General features: G+C 35.4%; 1 protein-coding gene across 1 annotated transcript in view; it reads right to left on the bottom strand.

The window, feature by feature from the left end:
- The window catches only part of PRKX (protein kinase cAMP-dependent X-linked catalytic subunit), a 60,688-nt gene extending 58,598 nt beyond the window's left edge, over positions 1 to 2,090 (bottom strand). The window contains exon 1 of the mRNA XM_085321596.1: positions 2,026 to 2,090. Coding sequence (XP_085177722.1) covers positions 2,026 to 2,090 — 65 coding nt within the window. The remainder of the gene's footprint in view (positions 1 to 2,025) is intronic.
- Between the last annotated feature and the right edge of the window lie 16,555 nt (positions 2,091 to 18,645).

Below are 18,645 nucleotides of genomic sequence, written 5' to 3'. Positions count from 1 at the left end.
GGGCCGGGCCCGCGGGGCGGTGCCGCCCGCACAGCGCCGGGCGCCCAGTCTGCCCGGTGCCCCGCGGCGCTTCCTTGGCKTCGCCCGCACGCTGCTTCCTGGCGGAGGTGGAGGGCGACGGGGACGGACGTGCCCGGGTAACGCGGGTGTCTCGCTCGGGGTCTCCCACCYCGAGGTTCCCAAACGTTTCGCGTCGTTATCCTGCTCCTGCCGCCGCCGCGCAGCTGTTCACGGCTGTGCTGAAAGACGGGGGAAATCGGTGCGTGAGCCAGGTCGCCCAAAGACCTCCATGTCAAAACCGAGAGAGAAATCCGAATTATCCCCCCCCCCCTTCCCCATGCCTTTATTCTGGTGCGGTTTTACACAGTTCGCAGCTCCCATCCCATGCCTTAGTAAGGGGGTATATCTAAACTTGATCTGTGGATCGAGTCACACGAGTGGCGTTCTGCACCATACCAGGCCTGTTGTCCTCTGTGTGGAGTAGATTCAATAATGGTGAGAAACAGTTAGGTGTGTATGTTAAATATATATATATATATATATGTAAACACATAAATTATATCTCTTCTAAATTTACATATCTCTTTCTTGAATTTTAAGAGATGCTCACAGTCATATGTATAGTCATGATGCTCAGTGACTGTACTATGCATTTTTATCTTTTGGCTTGTTGACATGATGGGTAATGACTCATTCAAAAAGATGCCAGGTCATCTCTGCTTCCTGTCAGCCTGTGAAAAAATCACCTATCAAGGATATAAAGAGATGTCGCTTTTACTATAGCGACAAATTTCATTGGTGTAGACTTTAGAATGTAATGCAAATTTTGAACTCCTGTTTTCCTTTAGTATCTTATGTTGTTCCCTCTTGTATTACACTTTGTAAGTTGTCTTCAAGAGTTGCTGTGATCCATGCTTTGAATGGAATATTTTAATGGTTTCTTAAATTGCAAATAGTAAATATTCTGGCACGCTGTAAATTTACTTGCTATTTGGTCAAAAGACAAGCAAGCCAATAAGCCTCTCTTATCAATGGCGGAAACATATTCTTTAAAGTAACAACTGGGAAAATCAACTTAAACTGCCTTTTATACATTAAAGATGTTTGAGTATATATATAAACAATTTTTTTTTTAGCTAGAAAATTTCAAATTGAGATGATTTTGAGGAAGAGGTGCAAGCTAATTATGATCATTATGTTCAAAAGAGAGTACTTTAACTTAAATCTATCAAAAAGCATCAATATATGATGTTCTCAAAACTATTTTTTATAAGAAAAAAGAAATTACTCACTGTTCAGATGTTAAAGAGGGCAGAATATTTTACAGAAGATGCTGATTACCTTTAACTCATATTTCTGTTTATGCTACAAACTTTGCTTTTTTGCTGGTTATATTCTTGTATTGGAGAACTTAAGGCTTCTTAAAAGTTCTAATGCTGCACTTCAATAGTTGATGGCCTAACACATAGTCTATATGACAGGTTATAATCAAAAAGGCTATGATTCAGGAAGGTTTGTAAGCATAGGATTAACTCCATTGCATTCAGTGCCTCTTCTCTTATGACTAAAGTTAGCCTTGTGCTAACTAGCTTACTAGAGTGGCATCCAAAGCATTTGCTAGTTGTAGTTTTAGCAATGTAATTGTAGTGCTTATATTTAGACTGTCAACATATTATTACTGTGCTTTTCCACTTCTATATGACCTGCTTAGAACTTGTCTTGCAGATGCTGATTATTTTCCACAATATTTTAAGAAAATAAAATACCATTCTTCCTAGATAAATTGAGATTGAGAATCACAATTCTTCACTTCCTTTAGGAAGCAGTGTTGGCTGCTGGGCTACAGTCATAGGTATGAAACTTAGTTACCTTCCCAGCTTGGTCACACTTCATTGGAGAGTCTACAGCTCTGTTCTACATATAGTCTTTCACTTTTGGCACTATTTTAACTCTTTACAGTAGTCTTGCATAATACACAAACATTTGGTCATAGGTACTTCTTGAATAATCTTAGCCTTTTCTTACCCTAGACAATTCATAGTTCTGATCTTTTTCAGTTTCCCCTCACATTCAGTAGATACCTTCAGCATGATTCTTTTAGATTAAAGCAGAGCTTAATGCCCTGCATTTCCATTCTTTTACCTTTTAGGTGCTTATGGGAGGAGCTACCTCTGTTTTCATTTTCCTCTAAAAGTACTGGACTACAGATGATTCTTTATAAAAATGGTGAGTTCTTTATTAATAGRGATTTTATTTGAAAAAAATAGAGGAAAGTAGGTTAGATAAAAGTTTTCTCAGTACTTGTGATTTTGAGTGAGGCTTTCCATTTCAGCTGCAGAAAGTGTTCAGTTACTTATATTCTTCTAGAAGCATAGAACTTTGAGGGGCCAAAAGGATCCCAGTCTTCAATTTTGTTCCCCTGTACTGCCTTCTTTGTATTTATGTATGTCAGACTTTGGTTTGGCATGCTCTAACCACACTGATAGTTCAGCGATTTATTGGATCCTAAGTTACTAGCTTACTTCCCCTTCACTCTTTTCCTCATGAAACTTTTGATGAACAATTGTAAGCTAATGGAAAGGGTTCCAGGCTTTCTACCTGGCTATCTATGAACCTGTAGGAGAGACCATTGCTCTGTCATTTGGTTAGAAGGGACATTGTGATACACATATCAAACTTAAATGGAATATAATTTAGGCACTTAACTCTTTGATTTTGGTTCTTTTTGAAGGAAAGTCATTTAGATATTTTTCTATCTCTATACAAAGAAATTTTTCCATTGGTCTGAACAGACTTGCATTTGTCTACCTGAAAGCTTACTTTATTCTTTTTCTCCCCCCCATAAATATATTAATTTCCTTACAAATCTTGTCAAAACATATCTTTACCATCCCCATAGTACTAAAAGAACTACAACAAGTTAGAGAACCTGTCAAGACCTGTAGAGAGGAAGTGAATAAGTCCTTCAGCAATGATTATTATTAATAAATACCTCCACATTTTCTCCTTTTGTCACATTATGTACAGTACCTAAAAATGTGAGACTGATCTGAGGGAGAAGAATAACTAATAGAGGTAATTAGTACTGATACGTGTTTTTCATTTGTTTTGTTTTGCTAAAGAAGCTCATGGAAGTTGTATGAAGTTAACAAGCTCTATTCTGTGCAAGAAATGCCTGCCTATGACAAAGCAAAGAGGGAAATGGTTCCACCTATCTGAAGTAGTTCCTCCATAATATGGAAATAAGACCATGTGTATAATGAACAGTATTACATTATGCAAATATGTCTACACATTCATAAAACAACTACCACATTTGTATATTAACACAATAATGTTTAATGTTTTTAAAAGCATTTAAAAGCATTCTAATTAATAGTGAAAATAGTGACTAAATCCAAATATTTTTAAAAGCATTTAATTAATTGTGAAAATAATTTCTAAATCCAAATAATTATTAAAGCACCAAAAATATAATGGAGGTTCCTACACCCAAAACTAATTTTGCATTTTGCTGAGTTGATGCCTAGCTTCAGAAGTGCCTTAACTCATCCAGTTCAAACAAGGAAATGCTATACCTGAGGTTTCTAGACTTCTGCCCAGTCTGAGCAAGTTTGTGCATAGCTTCTGCCAAAACTAGATTGAGATCTTGAAACGAGACATTGCTTTGCCTACATTTGCTAAGGAACTTGTTCTGTGAAGCATTCTCAAAGCATATCTCACATATATACAAAACTACTCCCCTCACAAAATTAAGTTTTGGCCAGCATCTTTTTAGAAAGCATGTTGGAGGAATGATGTATGTTACAGGTGACATTGGTATTTACTGGTGACTGGTATTTTCCAGTATGCTGGATAACCATTTCAAACAATGGCATTTTCTTCAGACAGAAGACGGAATTGAATAGCAGTACTCTAGAACTTCTTTTTGGTCATGCATTTCCCCAGATAACCTGCTAGGTGTATTCATATTAGTACATCTCATTTTGACCACTCAAGATAGTGTACTGGTTATAGGAATCACTCAGCAAATGGGATACCCAGAGTTTTTGATCTTAATTGTATGAAAGGAGTTTTCATTCCAGCTTCATTCCTTTAAATACCAAAAGCAATTGCAAGATATGTTCTCCCATACTGCGTATTACTTTTTTTAATGTGCCCTTGAGATAAGATTGTGGATTCACTGCTTTGTGAAATGCTGCAAAAGTCTTAGAAGTTATATATAGTTCTTTCTAATGATTTGTGGTACAGTACAAGACACATTTATTTATATAATTTAAGCTAGATAAATGTGTGGTGTATTTTTTTACAAATTTTACCAAGGTTCTGCAAAGAGAGAATCTTCTGCAGAGAGACTGTAGATATAATAAATTCCCAAATGATTAATTGGTGTGAGGTTTATCAGATTTTGTAGTATTACAGATGTTGCATGAACTTTATAACATTCAGTGTCATCAAACAGAACAATCAAACATATCTGCTGCTAGAGAATAACCATACCAACCTCAGGGAATGAAACCGTCTCATCAAGGAGTCCTCAATTAGAAAAAGGCAGAGTTTCTATGTCAGATCATTTTTTAATATAAACCATAATACTTAAGAAAAAGAAATTGAAATACTTTTACAGTGAATTACATGTAATGTCTTTTCTAAGGCACGCAAATCTAATCCATAGATAGAGTAAATTCTGTTCAGTATCATGTTGGTATCTTCATACCCAAAAGTAAGGACTTGAGTGAAGACAAAGAAACAGCTAAAATCTTCCTCTAGCCACAGGCACTAAAGCAGGAAAGATACTAGGTTCAGTCCATCGTATCTTCAGGCTTTCTCCATGTCACAATTTATGCAGGCTTCATAGGYGTGGTTCATTTTAAACTGATCTAAATCCAGACTGCCACGATTTTGTCCTCCTCCCTCTCCCAGCTGAGCAGTCCCACCCACACCCTTGCTTTTGCATTTAACTTTTGGGCAGCTCCTTGGTGAGCCAGTTCAGGAATTAGTTCAGGGATTTATATAGAAAATAAAATGATTATTTTTTTAGCCAGATCAATTTCCAGAACCGTTGCCGTGCACAAGCTTTTGTGCGAACAAGAAAGGGTGTGGGAATGCCTGGGTTACTAGGATTACAGTAATCCAATTATAAATTAGTTTGAACTTTGAGAGTATTGTACCTTAAATCTTGAAAGGTAATTTCCACAACCTACTCTGAAATGCCCTTAATCCTAGGGACCCTTACATCTATCAGCCCACCAACTTTTCTCTGTATATTTTTAGTAGTGCCTAAATAGAGGCTCTGAATGTGTTGCTCTGGTGGTATTATCTGGGAATTTTGCATTAAAAATTGGTTATGATTTAAACTGTAAGTGGTCTTTATATCTTCATCTTGAGCACAGTGCTGAAATCCCAGAAGATACGGTGGTATGAGAAGCTTTCTTTTGCATAGTAATAAAGTTTTAGGGAGAACTGACCTGGACTTGTGAAGAGTTTTAGGCCCAGTGTATCCACATTGCACTGAGGTGCCCTAACCACTGAGCTACAGGAAATTCTGATGTCTGGAGCAGGCTGAGTTTCTGTAAATTTGGTTCAGTTTTATCCTTCATTTTGTTTTACTTACTCCTTCCCTGTCCCCACCATTCCTCCTCAAAAGAAAAATTTACAGTCTGAATCCTTTGTGGATATACATGGCTATCGCCAAAGTTAACAAAAAGAAATGACATTATTAGCTGAATCCAGCAACAGTAATTACTCCTTTATCCATAACTGATTCCTTCTGCTCTGAAATGTKTTCTCTTCTTAATATGTTCTATGTTATTCTATAAATTAATTAAATTAATTTAATTATAAATATTATCAATTCTTTTAATTCATTCTGTAATGATATACTTATCATTTTAACATTCAAAGCTGACCTAATTTATACTTCTGTCTTTCACTGTCAGTTAATTTCATTGTGGAAACATAAGATAAAGCAGATAGAATTTTTTTTTTTTTCTATTTCTGCCGATCTTCCCACATTCTGATCGCTACTAATAGATTTTAGATTTCTTAGAATTCATTTTTGTAATCTTACATAGGAAATAAAATTTATGCATCATTTTCAAACTCTGGCTCTTCTAATGGAATATATATTTTGCCACACAAATGTGGAGTGATACAGTTGTGATTTATTCCCCTGTTTACAGTTCAGTTCAGTCATGCATAAGAGTCATTGCAGACTTGTTAAAAAAAATTGAAGTACTTATTTAATTTCTATTAGTATTAATCAAGTCCCTAAATCCTATGGAATTAGGAACAAGATGCAATGTTTTAATGACTTGGTTTAGTTTTCCTGCATACTTATTTATGCATGTGCTTATGTACTTCTAAGAATGAGAGCATGAAACAAAAAGCATAAAACTGTTCAAGCAAAGAAACTGAAAAAGAATTTACTTTCAAATATAAAACAAAAACATATTCTACTCAAGCATCTCTCCCATTTGATTATGAACTTCAGAAACAAAGCATTATGTTTTATTAGAAATGTCAAGTTAATACGTGATTAATACATGATCTGTGCAAACACTATATTATGTCTGAACATATACACTGTATCAGCTGGTCACATTTACTCCTGCAGAAGGGTAATTTGTATCAAGGACTTTTCATATGAATTCATTACTGCATTGACATGTTTAGCCAATTTCCGGTGCATTTTATTTTTCTTTGTATACTGCTTCAGCATAGTTTTGACAACTGCAAAATAGCCAGCATAACAGAAATTTCCCGCAGCTTCAAGGAGAATGAGGGAGACGATGGCTTGAATTAGAGAAAAAAATCGTTTAGGAAGAAGAGGTGCTTTAAGTCAGCTAAAAATAAATGAAAACATTCTTTGTCAGCTTTGAGAACTAGAAATCAGATCATCAATCCATCATAAGGTAGAAAGGTAGAGAGGGCATCATGTTATTCTCATCATTAACAAATTTATTTTATCAAGGACTACACCACTGTTCTAGAAAGTTTCTCAATACATTTTTCATGTTTTTCCATGATTACTTTTTGCTATGATTACTTTTCTTCATCTACCAACTTACTCCTCACAGGCACAAGGACATTGTGATGGCAGAAACGTTATATCAGATCTAACCTACATCCACTTGGCTTTTCTACTGCAATTAGTTGATTAATAATGACATACTCCAAATATTAGAATATGGTTGTTTAGACCATAAAGCCTAATGAAAATTAAGGTGAAACCTTGTACTTTTCAATGTCCAAGAGGAGTAGATAATATGTTTTTGATAATATGTTCTTTTTACCTTACAACAAAGAGCTGATGTTTCCTTTCTCTGTTTTTTAGTAAATTTCTTACAATGAGTTATGTGCTTATTCACGTTTCATATTATTTTATATATATATATATATATATATATATATATGACAGCTTTTAATAATTATTAGAAGTTGCTTAGGTTGTTGTAACTTGGAATTCCATTTTAAACATTAGCATTAAAGTGTGTTCCCTGCCATAATCACAGGCAACTCTTTAAGTACTTTAAGTTTGTCTGAAATGCTGCTAATGCCATTTTATATGCATGTGGCCATTCCTTTTGTGCAGAAAGAATCAAGAAACTAACTCTAACTGTTCCTGTTTAAGTACATTTGCAGGTAATGCAAACTGCAGGTAGAAGAAATGCTTCGGAGATTGGACTGGTACTGCAGCTAACTCTTTGCTGCTGCTGCTCTCCTTTTTAAGTGTGGTGTGCAATCCTGCTCATGTTGGGACCAAGAGGAATTTTGCCATGATTTCAGTGGGCTTGTGGTTCAGWTCATGGAACTGACTGCAAATCAGCATGCCACAGAGCGAGAGAGAGCTCATGTTAGTTTCCTATTGGAAAGAATTGTGAATTTATGCTTTTGACATGATTTGTCACTTCATAGCCCCTATCTGCTCCAGCCAGCAGCCTTCACAAAGCAAACATTTCGGTCCACAGCTTCCCTTGAACATATTGCTTATTCATTTTTCCCCATACTTGAGAAGGGAACACAGCAGTCACGCAGAACCCCTATTCCTTTTGATCTGATACCGTAGTGCATAAAAGCATACTGAAGAATAAGGTGATGATCGGATGATATATAAAAAAAAGTTTTTTTTTTTTTTTATCTCTTACATAATACACCTGTACTCTAATGTATCTGCACTCATTTTTTTCCCCCCACGTGTTTAGTTCCTGTTGCTATGCTGCTCTCAGATGTTCCTGAATGTCTTTCTGACCTGTTAGACAGAAATGGAAGAAAAAAACCAACAGGATTTGAAGGGTCAGGACAAAAAACATAATAGTTTTCTTTCTACACTTAAATCAGAAAAAAATGATTTGGCATTTAATCAAAACATTTTCATTTTGAACAGCTTTGTTTTCCTTTTTATAAATCATGGAAGCTACACAGATTTCTATAATCAATTTTATGTTTAATTTAGATCATTATTTTAAAAATCCTTGAAATATATTTTAAAATAAAAATATATCTTAACTCTTTGTTTTCAACTCAGTCTGTCCTTAATTAGTTGGTAGGTCTTGTAGTATGGGGATAAGGTTTTGATCTTTGTTTGGCTACTCTTTTTTGTGACAGTTATTTTTCAGATACTTTACTGCCTTAACTACTTTGTCAGTGGTGCTGCTTTCATGTTATAAGAAGCTGCTCACGTTTATATACTGTGAATTTCTTATCTGCTTCTGTTTTTACACACCCTTCCATTACACAGCCAACCAGTTTCCTTGCTTAGAACAAGGTTTGTATCTCCCAATGACATTTATGGAGCTGATAAGGTTATTCCTTGAAAATAAATAGAAAACAGTGCCAAATGACTTTTTTTTCTCTCTCTCTCCTTTTTTTTTTTTTTTTTTTAACATTTTCCATTAAAATTGTACCCAAATTCAGTATTGAGAAGCATAATAAATGAGAAATGACAAAAGTTAATAATAAATAATAGAGGACATAGAGGCAAGAGGAAAGACTGTTCCTATCTCAAAATGTGAGTGAAATGCAGGGCCAGCAGAATGGTGGGAATCAGGACAGCACTTCCAGATGGAGCTGCAGAGAAGTGCTGCAGAGGATTTCCATGCCCTGGAGACACTCTCTCAAAGGAGTGAACTGGCATGTTTCCTTTTTCAGCGTCTCTCTGAACTTCTAATGGGGAAAGGCAGATTTAAATTTCACTGGGGACTTCCCAGAAGCCCAGTCCATAGAAACTGCTGAAGAAATAAATTGGATCAGAATGTACCATGACTAATTATATGACTTTTCTGGCCAGCACTATCCATTTTGAGTCCCATAGGTGGGATGGGTAATGAATGCACATGTGGGTGCATATAACTCTTTTTTTTTTGTCAAGCATCTGTGCTGCCTGTAGTTTATGTAAGCTTTACTTGATTTAGAGTTCAAGTATGAATCTGATCCTAAAATTAATGGRCGAATGAAGAAGCCCTTTTGAGATGAATTAGCTGGTTTCATCAATTGTTCTTAGAATCTGATTTTGGACAGCTAGAACTTGAGGAAAATCAAAACGAAGAAAATTACCATCATTCGAAAAGAAAAACATGAAAGAGGATGAGGGGATTTTACAAAGAAACAGGGGGAAGGAGCTGAAGTGCTTCTCTATCAGTTTAGACATACAAATTTTAGGGTACTGATCCTGAAAAATTTTTCTCCTGTCACCCATCTCTGAGCAAGTATATGGTCCTTAGGTTGGCTGGTCAGTTACTGATCACCTCACCTTTATATGTCAGTGGTAATACCTGACTGTGCTAGCCTGATCCATACCTCCAGCAGATGTCACATAGAATGAGTGATGATCTTAGCCAAGACATGCAGGCAATTTTTCAAAAGTTAGGAAATCAAGAATTTGTGGAAATCATATTATGATGATGTTACGGATAATGGAGTTAAAGGCACAGCACAGTTAGAAGACAGAGGCACCAAAAGTTTCTCTGAGTTTACTCAGTACACTGTTCTACTCTGTTATGTGGAGTAGAATAACCTTTAGCTATCATATGTCAATATTCCTTTAACTGCAGATATTCAAGATCTTCAGTAGTGTAGTCTGATGTTCTGCTAAAATTAATTCATTGGTCATGGTTGATGACAAAATCAAGACAGCATAAAGATGATTTTGGAATTTGAGAAGGGATGTAAGAATGGTTATATTATTTCTGAGATTGTTCAGTGGGAAGTGATTAACGTTAGATAATTTGAAAAGCATTAAAAGCATTTATTTGGTGATTTTATAAATATTACATATCTTAATCATGTTACAGCATAGATTATTTTTATTTCTTAAAAATCGTTAGTAATATGTTGAACGTAATATAACAACTTTGATATTCATTTTTGACATAGAGGCTTAAGCTTTTGATAAGATTTCAAAGGTTGACAATTTTTATACTAAGATTATCTCCGTAGAATTCTACCATGAGTTAATCTTCCCAGCTATACCTGGGGATTTTGAGCAGGATAAAAACTTTGATGAATTCTAATGGAATCACATATGAGCTTGCAGCTTTTTCAAATAAGCCCATTTAAAATGTATTTCTCAGTTTGGCCTTGTTTCATGAAAGAAAATGTGTGTGTTCTTCAGTTTAACTTTATAAATCATTTGAAGTCAGCAAGAATGGAAGAAATGCTTAAGTGCTTTGTTGACTAACAAAAACTTAGGCACTTATTAGTGAGGGCCTTGCTAGACTGAAACCCTAATTTAAACATTTTCTCCAACAACAGTGAAAGTAGAAATGTGAAACTACATTCGGTCTCACTGAACCATTTAAATTATAGACATAGGTGTCTAAGAACCACTTGTACCAAATCAGGCCAATTCGGCAGAACGAAGCTTCAACCTAGATGCTCTTATTACATGTAACATTAGTTTTACTGTGTGTGAAATTGGTTTCTGCTAATCTAAAAGCATGAAATAATCACACAGAAAAGGAATGTCTCATAAAAATAAAGTACCACACTGATGGTTTCTTACTATGAATAATGATTTGAGATGGGTAAAAGCTGTATTCATGATACAGGTATACTAGAAGCTTAAACATTCACATATTTCTTTAGCACCTCAATTTATTCTTTTTCAAAGATATGCTAAATTTTTAGTGGTACAGTGCAATGAAGATATCAATAGGGAACTATCGATGCAAAGGAAATACAATATTAGTAATATACACTTCTATGATTTCATACATTACTGAAAAAAATGAAAATCATTTATTAACAAATGAGTTCTACAGTGCATGCACAAATAACAGACTAACAAAGTACATATCATTGACTATTGTAAATCTCTGTGCTAAGGCATTCCAAAAAACTACAATATTTTCTGCATGTCTACACATCTATCATCTAAAGAACTGGCTTCTTTCATATTATAGAAATACTGTTAGTTGTCATTAGAAATGATTATGCATTAAGTATCTCAGAATGAAATGGCAGTGATATAATATCCTGAAAAGATCATTCTTGTCATGAGATGAAGGTCTAACTCTGTTCAGAGAAGTGCTCCTGCAGAAGCTGTGACAAGCATTCAAGGACAGAGAAATACCTTCTCTAGAGTGCAGTCTGGCTAGCTTTAAGCAGGGAACTATTTTAAAATGARGAAAAATGTATGACCTCTAAAGCTTCTCAAGACCTCTTGCTGTACCATAGGRAGATTTATGTTGGGGTCTATTTATTCTTACGCAGCACATCTTCATATCAGGATAATGAGGAAATGTTCATCTCAAAAGTTTTATGAGCATTTCATATGTTGCCTCCAAAAACAACTTCTCAGAATGTTAACTATTTTATGTTTTAGACTTTGCTTTTGCAACATATAAACATGAACATAAAGAAAGTAGTTTGGCACTTACTTCAATCTATTTCAGTATTCCCATTTTATCTATTTTCATTCTAATAAAAATCAGACATTTTCTGAGCAGTTCATCTACCTGACATAAGGAACTTGAAAACTGGTAAGTGTTGAAATCAGAACTTATATTGCCATATTTCATTAAAAAAAAATGTTGCTTAGGGGTCTAACACTTTTTTTCTAGAGACACTTTTGTTTATTGCTTGAGTGCCTTTATACAGAATTATGCTTTGCGTTTTCGCAAAAGCATATAATTACAAGGAAAAATGCTAAGCTATATCATTTACTCTCTTAGAAATCTTTGCTAAAATTGTGCTTTTCACTGTTTAAATTTCGAAAACAATACAAGTATATTTGTTCAAGATAGCTCATTTAGCTTTTTGAACAAAACATCAGGAGTTTGATTTCTATGAATGCAGGGGAATTACCTGTTCTATTTTTCATAGTCTGCAAAAGTTTCCTTGCTTCTTCCTGAAAAACTAGATTACTTCTGTGATTAGAGCCAGAACAAGAAGGAATAATCACCACTGCTAACTACACTGACACAATACTGAACCTGAAGTTACAGAGCCCAGTACACTGGGAACTAGTTGTCATCCATAGGTGAGAGGTGGTGGAAGAAGGCAAGGGCAGGTGGGATGTGGACAAAGCCATGACTTTACCTTTGATATACAGGTAATGTAGCTCAAAATCAAAAGGGAAATGCCATGAGATGCCTTATCACTTCAGTCGCTGGAGCAAGATAAGATTCAGGCCAAGTTAAGCAGCCCTCAGCTTGTTGTTTCTTCTTCCCCCAGGATCTTCCTCCCTCAACTGTATAACAACCCAGTGCCAAGACTAGCCCGTATTGTCAAAGTTGCCAGACAGAAAATTGATCAAATAGAAAGAGGATTCTTTTCAGCTGCATCAGTTCACAGTCAAGGAACCTTGATTTGAGTCACCACAGATCTGCAAAAATAGCTCTCCAAGAAGAAGGGAATGCATGGTACATATATGGTCATATACTACGGCTCTGCAGCTGAAGAAACCCACATCCCATGGTGACCTCAGAGATGTGTTTTTATTAAGCTATTTCTTTCCATTGGCTCACCACAGAATGTAGTAGATCTGCAACATCTATGTCCCCTTCTAAACCTAGACACAGTTAAAAGCTGCTTTTAAGACCACTATTCTTTAAAAAAGCTTACTTTTTTTTTACATGGCTTTGCTTATAAATATTGTTATTTAACCTGAGAAATAGTTTCGTCCATCAAAATTAATGACAATAGTTAGAAAAGACACAAAGATGGTGAAACCTGTCTTTAGTGATTTTAGCTTTCTTTGGATTACATTCATAGCTGAATCTTAAACTGTAGTCATTGATAATATACTCCCATGAACTGATTTAATGTGAAGAAAAATATTTTACATTCCTGTAATGCATTGCCTATGTTTTATAATATAGATATGTCTTTTTATATATGTGTGTATTTCTTTTTTTGGTCTTATCCTCTCAAATATTTGGGAGGAAATCATCTGAATGCAATTAGAAAAGAAATCTGACATTATAATGTTTATTTGATTTCCTGTAGTCTTATAACCGCAATTGCTCACCAGAGCCACGTTCCACCCAAGATCTTGTCAAGCTTGATCTCTTTATTTCATTCACACTTATATTATTCACACTTTACTATTTTCCTCTGATATATATTGTTACAAACACTGGACAGGTCCCCTGATGAGCTTCTCAGCAGTTATTATTGAGGTAGCATTATCCTTACTGATTTTCTACATTTTTTTCCTTCTTTCTTCCATTATTTCATGTTTCTGTTTCTCCTGTCATTAACAATCACTTTGCTTTCTTTTGTAACGATGCCTCACCATTTATAATGTAAAATATGTGAAATGTATGATCGTTTTTAGTTTGACAATTGGATCCTACAGTACTGTAAAAGATATCTCAACTTTCCTGTGTTTCTTAGATTCTGTTCTTCCTCCCAACGAAGTGTTTACCTTTTCTGTTTCTCTGTATTTTTCAATATCTTTCATCTATTTCATATTTCTGGAATACAAACCCTCTGTTTTGGAGCTTTCTCTACTTTTTGTTGTTTAGGTGCCTGTGTACTTACCCTCTGTCCCATCTAGTTTTCATTTACGTAAAACATGCCACTGTTTCTGGCATGTTGCACTCATTCTCCCTCAGTACTGTCTTGCCTTCTGCTGTTTATCTCACCTTTTGAAACAGTACTTCTGTTTGTTTATGTCTTGCATATATGTCTTTAAAAATGTATTGATCCCTGATGATTCCATTTCTACTTACTTTGCAGTAGTAAAAATATTTAGCAGATATCCTATTGTATTACTTCTCTGTCCTTCTCATCCATTCTACATATATTTGTTTTTGTCAGCTGAGTTCTTCATTCTTTTCAAAATCTGATGGGCAAAAATTCCCTGTAAGTGATTAATTGCTTGCTTGACTGTTGCTGCTGGTGGTGATAGATGAGAGTAAAGTAAATGTAGCAGCTGCAGCAGGATTTCCCCAATATGAATAGCAAATCAAGGAAAAGTTAGAATTTGTTTTCACTGCAGAGAGAAGTGAAGGGTAGAGTAGAGTCACTAGTTGTCCTCACTCAGCCTGCCCCAGCATTTAGAAACACTGAGGGCATGCAAGCATCCGTCTGACAGTGCTTTTTAACTCAGGCGTGATGATGGTAACAGTAGCAATGATGCTTCTGTGCCATAGCAGATGGATATATTAACTGTGTTGGATCCTGCAGTTGTGACCCTCATATTTGAACTTCCTAAAGAAAATAACAGTGAGAACTATGTGGAAATAAAAATTGAGTTGAAGAGGAATAACATGCTAACAAAGAATCATGTAAGCCCTATAAATCAGTATAAAGTCTACTGCTTTAACTATGTCTCACAGGCCAACGTATCCATTTCCACCTTTGGCCTCACTGTGCTCTTCACGGTACTACTGAAATCACTTCACTGCCAAGCTTTGCCTGGCTGAAGGCCCTGGAGAAAAGCTCTGCAGAGAAGGTATAAAAATATTAGCACAAAATAAAGAGAAATAGCTTCCGGCTTCCTAATCTTTTTGAGGCTGATAAAAACCTCTGTTTTTTATGCCCTATCTCACTGACTCCAGAAAATGAACTACTCAGTAACCACCTCCTCTTCTTTGTGAATTTTAGGCTCATGACATTGCTGTAAAAGCTTAAGAAGGCTGGATGGTACCAGAGAGGCAGCGAAGCCGGCCTTTTGTATTGGAGGGGAAAGAACTGTACTTGCCAGGTCTCTGCCAAGGCTGACCTTCGGAAAAAGCTCGTCCGTTCTACAGTTTTAGAAATAATTTTTCCCCTGGGTGAAGGAAGATAGACAAATCAAATGACATACGTCTCAGTTTTGTAAATACTTTTCACAATTTATTAAAATTACTAACTGATAAGCAGACTTCAGCCTTTGTGTAAGAAAGACTTCCTGAAGCATCTCCCATAGGGCTGAACAGCGCTGCACAGGGCAATGTTCTGTAGCACATTCCCAGGTCCTTATTAATATGAGAGTGGAGTATTTTATGTCAAATTGTTCAGCTGAGAACAAGCCTTTTGATCTTATTGGTGAGGCATTTATAACTAGAACTTAAAAGTCAAGCTGGTTTAGGCAGCTAAAATATATGTTCTACATTCTTTTCCTATTATTTCTCATCAGAAGTTCTTTCTCCCACACTTGACTTTTTTAATACCATTTAACTTTCACATTTTTCTAATTACATTTTGCTGAGCATATGCCCTGTTCCATTAGCACTCTCTCTTCCTCTTGTCATGTCCATTCCACAGTCTCTATGGATTTTAAAAAGTATCGTTACTGCTTTGGATTGCAGTAAAAGATGGACATTGCTGTGTGAAGGGGTGGCTAGGGCAGTGGTTGTTCAAATTACCAGAAATGATCCACTCTTCTGGTTTTCTCAGGAAATAAATTATCATTGTTGTAAAATAACCATTACTAAAATAGTGCTTTATGGTCACTTTCTCAGAGTGTTGGTTTTAAAGATGTCTACTTTTAAGATAGGGAATTCACATTTAGTCCCTGAATTGATGTTCTGAGTTTCACTAATGCTGAGTCTCTTGTAGCTTCATCTGAGGCAGTTGCTGCATATCTGATCCCTTTAGAAATCATGCTATTGATGTCCCTATGTGGTCATAATAACCAGTTTTAAATATGATATAATTATAAAATTATTATGTTTTATTTTTACTTTTTCATGCCAAATGCACATTGTTATTAAGTTCTTAAAGATGTGCTCTCATTTGAAAGGACAGAGATTCACCTATGCGTTGTTCTCTGGAATTAATTGCACATGACAGTCACAAAAATCCCACACGCTCAGATGTGATCTTACTGCTTAGGCAGTGAGTACTTTTTTTTTTTTTTTTTTCTCTCTCTCTCAAACTGGAGTACAGTGAAAACTTGTACAGATAGTCTTTTGATTGTAGTCATTCACTAAATCATTACTAATATCTTCTACTAAATTCCATACTGATAATCTACCTTGTGATTTCTCAAAAAATACTACTTGGATGTCTTGTTTTTTATTATTTTGAAGAAAGAGATAAATTATTGAAAATTCTGTTATATTTCTGAGTACGTTTGATCATATGTGCTATTCTAGGACATGCTACACCTTTAATTTATGTACTTTTTGCCAGATGATTCCATGGTCATTAACGTGGGTTTAGGTTGCTACTGTAATTACCGCCATGTAATCTAAAGTGTAATGATCATCTATAAATTCCCTACTAATTACCCTATAATCTACTATTTGTTGATTAGAAGAGCATGGGATGAGTATTTCTGCTGTTATTAATCTTAATTTACATGCTAATTATAGGGCTGTCACAGATTTTTCTGGTTTACTCACTTGGCTATGTTGTACGACATTTTGCTGTGTTAATAAAGTACTGCCTTTTCCTGCAAGTATGTGTGAACCTTTCTCAGCCAGCTTCTCCTCACCTGCGCCTCTAGTCTGCATTGTTCTTGGGCTGGCACGCATGCAGGTCGCCACGATAGTTCATCCTTTGTTTTCTCTGAAAAAGTACCCAGACAAGTTTTGAGGCTTCAGGATATAAGTCAACGTTTATGTGAAATAGTCACAATGCTCACTTCTAGTTTAAATATAGGCTGAAACTCTACCCCTGCTGAAGGAAAAATACAGGGAATTGTTACTCTGCRGATCAAGAATGTACACATACCTGCTCTGAAGTTCAGGAGGAGGCAGTGAAGTTGAATATTTGGGTGAAGATGGAAGGGCAAAAAAATAAAGTTATTGCAATGATAGAAATTCACTATAAACTRCCAAGCAGAAGAAGTAGGTGGATGAGACTATTTTTGTGTAGTTAAATACTTCGTCTGAATAGTAAGGTTGTAATAGATGATTTTAWTTAACTTTGTACCTTTGGAAGACTAATTTTGATTTTCACACAAGGAACATCAAGTAATCTAGATGAACACAGTATTTTTATTTGAATAAATGGTACTAGCTGTTTTAGATGTAATTCTAATTAGCCATATAGAATGACTTGAAAATCCAAAGACAGAAGACATTTTGACATAAATGATCGTAACGTATCTGGGATCTTAGGAAGGCAACGTGTGGATGGAGGAAAAGGATCAGGAGAGACAGAAGGATGTTTCAGAAAAGCAGACTTMTCATATTCAAGGAGCTAGTAGGCTGGGTCTCTTGGGACAATATAAGGGAAGAAGGAGAACTACCAAGACAGAAGGCTGGAATTCAGTGTAAGAGATTRTATTAGAGATGCATTAGCAAATTATCTCAATTCAGGAAAACAAAAAGTGCACTAAAGTTGGGGGAGTACATTAGGCTTCTTTTCCTTATTTAATTCTCATCCCAAGACACAGCTGAACTGAAAAGATGGTCTTTGTCCTGAGTTTAAGAAGCAATTGCAAYTGCAATAGCAATTGCTAAGAAGCAATTATAGCTGTATTAGAAACCCTTTGTAGATCTTGACAATAATAATTAAAAGAAATCATACAAAATGGAAACAAAATGTAAAGGGAAGGATAATGAAGAAATAATACAGAAATGTAGGGATAAAATTGGAAACCCTAGGCACTAAAACAAGTGATGACTCGTAATGACCATAAAGGAATTTTAAAATATATTAGAAATAATAGGAAGATAAAAGAAAGTATTGGCTCATTACTTAATGGAGAAAATGAGAACATGTTTGGTAAAACTAAGAAGTTTCRTCACCTCCTGCTCTTCATTTGTAACACAGAAGATTAACTCTGCCCACTTATTAATTTTTAGAAGGAAAAAGATGTTCATACCTGAATAAATTTTGAGAGATTAAATAATTTCTGTGTAGATTAAAAGTATCCTGGATGAACTTACTGTAAATTAAATACAGAACTAAAGTAACAAAAATATGTGAGCTATAAGTTGCATGAAGAACACAAAAGGGGTCCCAGAGGACGGCTGAAGGCCATTTGTCATACTCGTCATTGGATGTGAGAATAGGTGAGAGGAGAAATAGGGAATGAGGGGATTCATTTCCAATAAGTTAAATTTGGTTTCTCAAAGTATTCAAGGATAAATCAATTTTTATGCACTAGTRAGACTGAACGATTRAAAACAAATCCAAAGTCAAAAGGAAATCATGGAAATCCAATCCTAACTTTGAAAGGCTCAATTCAATAATTGGTGWATACAACTGAGAAAATATGAGAAGAAACTGAACTGAAACAGGTTGTAAGCTATTTGAAGG

This window comes from Rhea americana, unplaced genomic scaffold, assembly GCF_003343005.1.
Source record: "Rhea americana isolate MKP2758 unplaced genomic scaffold, rheAme1 scaffold_7, whole genome shotgun sequence".
In the NCBI taxonomy this organism is placed as follows: Eukaryota; Metazoa; Chordata; class Aves; order Rheiformes; family Rheidae; genus Rhea; species Rhea americana.
The sequence above is the reverse complement of the archived record's forward strand: the minus strand, read 5'-3'. Positions and strand labels throughout refer to the sequence as shown.